The sequence below is a fragment of the Paramormyrops kingsleyae genome, chromosome 1, assembly GCF_048594095.1.
Source record: "Paramormyrops kingsleyae isolate MSU_618 chromosome 1, PKINGS_0.4, whole genome shotgun sequence".
Taxonomy (NCBI): domain Eukaryota; kingdom Metazoa; phylum Chordata; class Actinopteri; order Osteoglossiformes; family Mormyridae; genus Paramormyrops; species Paramormyrops kingsleyae.
Window position 1 is genome coordinate 10,736,342 of NC_132797.1, and position 7,004 is coordinate 10,743,345.

Below are 7,004 nucleotides of genomic sequence, written 5' to 3' on the forward strand. Positions count from 1 at the left end.
GAAGCTCTATTTTAACATTTTGAACAGCCGCTTGTTAGAGGCCCTTTGGTGTGGAGAGAATCCTCCGTCAGGTCCATGAGCAGCAGGATGAGATCCCGCTGTGAGGCACACGGTCTGCAGGAGGACAGGCTCAGTCTGACTGGGTTATCAGGTCTTCACATGATTTCCTTTTCCATTTGGGGAGGAAGGAGATTGTGCTGTTTGGAAAGACATTGGAAAGCTTCCGGTATTCCTTTGAAGGTGTGAGGAAGCTGTATCAGTCAGGGAGGGGGGAGGAAGGTGTGAGGAAGCTGTATCAGTCAGGGAGGGGGGTAGGAAGGTGTGAGGAAGCTGTATCAGTCAGGGAGGGGGGGAGGAAGGTGAGAGGAAGCTGTATCAGTCAGGGAGGGGGGGAGGAAGGTGTGAGGAAGCTGTATCAGTCAGGGAGGGGGGGAGGAAGGTGTGAGGAAGCTGTATCAGTCAGGGAGGGGGGGAGGAAGGTGTGAGGAAGCTGTATCAGTCAGGGAGGGGGGGAGGAAGGTGTGAGGAAGCTGTATCAGTCAGGGAGGGGGGGAGGAAGGTGTGAGGAAGCTGTATCAGTCAGGGAGGGGGGTAGGAAGGTGTGAGGAAGCTGTATCAGTCAGGGAGGGGGGTAGGAAGGTGTGAGGAAGCTGTGAGGAAGCTGTATCAGTCAGGGAGGGGGGGAGGAAGGTGTGAGGAAGCTATCAGTCAGGGAGGGGGGGAGGAAGGTGTGAGGAAGCTGTATCAGTCAGGGAGGGGGGGAGGAAGGTGTGAGGAAGCTGTATCAGTCAGGGAGGGGGGGAGGAAGGTGTGAGGAAGCTGTATCAGTCAGGGAGGGGGGGAGGAAGGTGTGAGGAAGCTGTATCAGTCAGGGAGGGGGGGAGGAAGGTGTGAGGAAGCTGTATCAGTCAGGGAGGGGGGAGGAAGGTGTGAGGAAGCTGTATCAGTCAGGGAGGGGGGGGTGAAGGTGTGAGGAAGCTGTATCAGTCAGGGAGGGGGGAGGAAGGTGTGAGGAAGCTGTATCAGTCAGGGAGGGGGGAGGAAGGTGTGAGGAAGCTGTACCAGTCAGGGAGGGGGGGGGTGAAGGTGTGAGGAAGCTGTATCAGTCAGGGAGGGGGGAACGGACTCTGACTGGAGATCTTGGGCTGTATCGCCACACTGGCAGACGGCAGGTGCCCGCCCCTCTGCACCCCCAGCACTAGATTATGGCGGCCCATGGCAAGGCACAAATTACTCCTGTCACACATGTTCACAGCCCCCCCCCCACCCCCTCTCCTTCAGTCACGAGACATGACAGCAATCGACACTTCTCCTCGGGGGGCCTTCACTTCGCTCCCAGCCCCACCCCCACACAGCTGTGTCAGTCCCAAACGAGCCACTAATTACCCCCCCCCCCCCCCTCTTCGAAGCTGCGTGCCGTTAAGGTCTGGGGGGATTTAGGTGTTATTGCCACAGATGGAGAGCTATGGAGTAGGTGAGATGCAGCATGTGAGGTGTGCAGTATGTCCCAATCTAAAGTATGGATGAGACAGCAGGCGAATGGTACCTAGATGACATACTACACTCTGTGAAATTCGGAAGATGGATGCTACCCTATCCCACAAGGCCGCTGGAGCCACAACCAGAGATGAAGAATGCCCCACCCTCAGAATTTTTGTCAAGATGATGGAGGAAGTGCCGTCTGCACACATTAAAATAGAAAACAATTTGACAAAAATATAAAATGATCAATCCTTTATCTGCCATTTGCACTAGTATAAGTACATTGCATTGAAATTCTTCTCTTTGCCTGCCCCATCTTGCTCTGCATAGCTTGGGGGGTCACAGCACAGGGTGAGCCGATGTGCAGCGCCCTTGGAGCTGGGGGTTAGGGGCCTTGCTCAAGGTCCCACGGACATGTGACTGTTCTGCCGAGGCCGGTCACAGACACAGGCCCGTCACATAATCCAGTTACATAAGTTGACATAAATATGTATTATTTTCGTTGATAGTTTTTTTAAACACTTTTCAACTTGTGTGGGAGTAATGCTACATCATTCAGGTCAGGTAATGTACAAGATGGCGACTGCAGTGTGTCTGAGTGTGGATGCAGGTGAGGGTGTGGGTGTAGATGCGGGTGAGGATGCAGATGCGGGTGAGGATGCAGATGTGGGTGTAGATGCGGGTGTGGGTGTAGATGCGGGTGAGGATGCGGGTGTGGGTGTAGATGCGGGTGAGGGTGTGGGTGTAGATGCGGGTGAGGATGCGGGTGAGAATGCAGATGCGGGTGTGGGTGTAGATGCGGGTGAGGGTGTGGGTGAGAATGCAGATGCGGGTGAGGATGCGGGTGTGGGTGTAGATGCGGGTGAGGGTGTGGGTGAGAATGCAGATGCGGGTGAGGATGCGGGTGTGGGTGTAGATGCGGGTGAGGATGCGGGTGAGAATGCAGATGCGGGTGAGGATGCGGGTGTGGGTGTAGATGAGGGTGTGGGTGTAGATGCGGGTGAGGATGCGGGTGAGGGTGTGGGTGTAGATGCGGGTGAGAATGTGGGTGAGGGTGTGGGTGAGGGTGTAGATGCGGGTGAGGATGCGGGTGTGGGTGTAGATGCGGGTGAGGATGCGGGTGAGAGTGTGGGTGTAGATGCGGGTGAGAATGTGGGTGTGGGTGTGGGTGTAGATGCGGGTGAGGATGCACATGCGGGTGAGGATGCAGATGCGGGTGAGGATGTGGGTGAGGGTGTAGATGCGGGTGAGGATGTGGGTGAGGGTGTGGGTGTGGGTGTAGATGCGGGTGAGGATGCGGGTGTGGGTGTAGATGCGGGTGAGGATGCGGTTGCACATATGGTTGCATATGGCGTACATGCAATTTGCGTTGCTCACACCATCTGCATCTCTGCCCCGCAGATATTACTCAGACATCAGCAGGATGCCAGCTATCAGTGACCAGGACATGAACGCCTACCTGGCAGAGCAGTCACGCATGCACACCAATGAGTTCAACAGCCTGAGCTCCCTCAGTGAGATCTACTCCTATGTGGGTAAATACAGCGAGGAGGTATGTCATGCTTCTCTCTCAGAGTTTCCCCGTGGACTTACCCCAACAACTGGAAAATAATCTGATAATTATCCTGTGTAGTAATTCATATATGTATCACATCCTCCACCATAGAAAATTTGAACTGATGTTTTCTGTAGTTAGTTGACTTAAACGGGTATAATGTAAAACTACTGGTACAACTTCTGATTTTCCCGTAACAAAAACACAATTTTATTCAATCACGCTGCTAGCATGTTGCAGGAAGGATTATGGGTAATGCCGACAATGAGTGAAATAAGGCAATAACATTACCGCGACATTTGACCATGTGGTTTTCACCTGCTGCAGATTCTCGACGCACTGGAGCAGGACGATGGCGCCAGGAAACAAAGACTGGCCTTCAAGCTGGAGCAGGTGGTCGCCTTCATGAGTCTGGAGAGCTGAGGACCGCATTTCCCAGAGTGCACTGGGAGAGTTCCGAAACCGAGCCGTGCCTGAGCGAAGACCTGTCTGTCATTACTTTGCCATCTCTGCTGTCAGAAACTTTCCTTTGTTTTTGTTTTATTGTCTCAGCCGCAAATGTTTGTCTCACAATAGCTCTGGAGAGGAGGAGGAGGAATTTGTGTCTGTTGGGGTGGGGGATAGTTTGCCACATTGGCAAATTTCACCTCCGGGGAACAGAAGAGAGCAAAAATCCAGTTTTTACGTTGCCTTGATCAAGCGTCTCTGAAACACGGCTTAGCCTCAGCCTGCTCAGACCTTTAGGGCAGAAGTCAACCCAGCCAAGTTTAGATGGATCTTTAATGTGTGGAGAGACTGGCACAGGTGCCCGTATATATGTGGTATATATACCCACACAGGCAGACACACACACTCAACTACACACCAAATCAATGGCGTGGGCGTGGGATTTGTTCAGAGAGACGTCTTCAGCCAAGCCAGGTACAGGAGAAAGAGACACCTTTTCCCAGCCTTGTCGATTCACATACGTCTAGCAGACGGGAAAACGTGAGTTTTAGTGCTTCTACACTTTTATTCATTTGAAACCAGAGTCTCCATGGACTGAGCAAGACTAGTTAATTTAACGGCTAATTTAATCCATGCATTTACTCCGCAAGGCACACCTGCTTGCTTCGTCTGGCCTTCTGCAGGAATGACACCTATGAACATAAGGGGGGGTGGGGGGATGGAGCCAGGGCTCAGTTTTACAAAGAAGCACACATCTGCCCTGATGACGCACACGACCCCCCCCCCCCCCCCCCCCACCATCACCCACCCCCAACCACAAAGCGCTTTACCGTGTGAAGACCAGGGGCGAGAGCTGAAACAATTTCCAGAAAGCACAGAGCTTAGTCCCACGGTGCTCTCATCGCGAGATGCGCGCAGGAGCAGGTGTTTGTCAGCCTGAAACAAACGAAGCAGCGTTACTTTGGGCCCGTGCTGCTCGCAAACAAGCTAGCAGGGGAAAATAATCCACTGAAATATGCAGGATAACGGAGCAGGAAGGCAGCTTTCCCCAAACAACAAGGACACTCGGAGAGCAACTTTCCGGCTCCATGGAAACCAGGGCATTCTACAGGTCAATGGAAAACCAAAGGAACGAAGCCGGATCGAACACGTGCGTGACAAGCCACGTCAGGAAAGGAAGGGAGACCAGAGGCGGAAGAATGCAAACAAACCAATCCTTAAATCACACAAAGAACAAGAAGGTCCATCTGTTTAGAGAGATTCCTGAGCCTATCAATGCATACTTTCTTCCTGTCCCAGTTTTCCGTGTCTCACACCATTCCCTGTTGCCCTCTCACCTCGTTGCCCAGTTGCACCACACTGGACGACTGTGAGACGTGACAGTGAGGGGCACAGTTGTCCCACCTCTTCTGGCACATCATCCGCATAGATCTCCGGGCCTGAAAGGTTCTCAAAAGTTCTTAACAAGCAGATCAACACAACAGCAAAACAAACAAAAACAAAAACGCTGGATGTTGTAATTGTCGCAAAGAGATGATAGAGTCGCCTTCCGTTTGTTTTGACCTTTTGACCTTTCCTTTTGCCTTGAAAAACCGTGCCCAATGTGGTGATGTGAACATGTGGAGACCACCTCAGGTCCATCTTGGGGTTTTATTGGCTTTTTAAACGCATGTACTTCAACTTAAAATGGAAAATAGAGTAAAAAAGGCTTGCAAACGATGTGGATGTCGTTTTCTTTACTTTGCTCGGAGCGGAGAAGCGGATTGTCATGTTAAACTACCGTGAACCCTGTTAAGGTGGAACCTTTATCCGGAAGACCTGTTCAGCAATCATCGCCATGTTTCGTGAATGTGTTAGAAGCTAATATAAAAGTGATACCTTAAAACAAATATATGATATACCCTTGCATGCTGACCTGTCTGGATGTTATGAAATGAAACTGCCTTGCAATCAAAAATATATTTATTAAATACTAGGAGCAAAATTTTATTTGTTTTTTTTTTTTGTTGAAAATCGAGGAGAGTTAGCAGGAGTTAATATTCACGATGAAATGCTCTTCTGGACTTTGGACATGACAAGTTGTTATGAACTTCTGACCATCTGACCGTCTGTCCATGAGTAAGCAACTGCACCTTCTCCAGTGGCTCGGAGGCCAGTTGCAATTCTGCGTGCTCCCCATTGGGCTGAGTGGTGTCCCCGTGCCTTTTGTTGCTGTAGGAACCCCAAAGGGCTTATGAGGGCAGAGTCCCGGGGGACACACTTCATGAGGCCAGCAGAGACAACAAGCAAACCGACACCAGGGGGGGGGGGAGCATTTTAGGAAGTAAAATCCAGGATGACTGGCTTTGTTGATCCTAAATAGTAACTAGGCTAACTGAAAACAGCCATTTTCACCACCATCATTCACTTGTTCCCTTCGTCCATAAGATTTATTCTTGTAAGGAGAGAAATGTAACACATCAGCCAAAGAAGAGTTGTGGCAAATATGTACCAAGTTGTAATTTACAGATGTAATTTAACTTGCTGTCCTGTTGTGTACTTTCACGCAATGGTGCAAAACATCTAGACAAAAGGCTTTGGTTAAACACACAGAATGCTGTACGGTATTTTAAAAGTAAACACCTTTGTCTCTGACAAATTGCGAACATATGACAACATAAAAAACTGATCTTTGGCCAGGCGCTAGACGCTGTGTTTTTGGCAACAGATCTAGGCGTAGTTTAGAAATTAACCGACTGTTTTCTGTGTTACCACTTTGAACTGTTTCTCTTTTATTGGTGTGCTGTCTTCATGGTTTTTGTTATGTTGTGTCTTCTTATTTTCAGTGTGTGGTCCTCATTTGTACTCAACATGCATCGTTCCCAACACAAAGCCCTTTGGCTCGTTTTTGTTTGTTTCGGCTCATTTTTAAACGGCGTGAGCGGGCCACGCGGGTGCGAGGCGTCCCCTAAACCCGCCCGCTTTCCTCACCGGTGCTCCGTCGAGCATTTCGTCAAAGATATGACGTTTTTTAATGCTTCCGTAGGTTTCGCTCGTAGCGTTTCTAAAGCTGCCTCTGCTATGGACTACCCATGAGAAGAAAAAAGAAAAAAAAGAAAAAAAAAGCCGCTTGTTGGATTCCAGGTGACCTCATGCACCCCTCCCCGTTCATCTTCCCATGCGGTGAATGTAGTTTTTGAAGAGCGCCAGCCTTGTTTGATACGGGCAGATAAAGCTTCCACCTTACACATTCTGCAAGGGCCACAACGTCCTTCAAGAGCTCAGTGTTACAGCTACGTGTTAGAAGAGACTTTTACTATTTCGACCTTTAATGATAAATAAAGATATTCTATTTGGGAGAATCATAAATCCTGGAAAAAGGCAAGCTTCTCTAACTTTGTTACAATTAGTTGTATACCTGTGTATGTAAATATATAATGCAATCCTATTTTGCAGTCAAGAACAAAATACTATTTGTAATATAGAATAAACTTTATTATGAAAGCACTGGCTTTTCATTTCTTGTTTGATTATATTTTTT

General features: G+C 49.5%; 1 protein-coding gene across 3 annotated transcripts in view; it reads left to right on the forward strand.

Moving 5' to 3' along the window:
• The window catches only part of plxna4 (plexin A4), a 158,306-nt gene extending 154,047 nt beyond the window's left edge, over positions 1–4,259 (forward strand). For all 3 annotated transcript variants that reach the window (XM_072709299.1, XM_072709298.1, XM_072709300.1), the window contains exons 31-32: positions 2,884–3,034; positions 3,365–4,259. In XM_072709299.1, coding sequence (XP_072565400.1) covers positions 2,884–3,034; positions 3,365–3,460 — 247 coding nt within the window. In that variant the 3' untranslated portion in view covers positions 3,461–4,259. The remainder of the gene's footprint in view (positions 1–2,883; positions 3,035–3,364) is intronic.
• Positions 4,260–7,004: the final 2,745 nt, after the last annotated feature.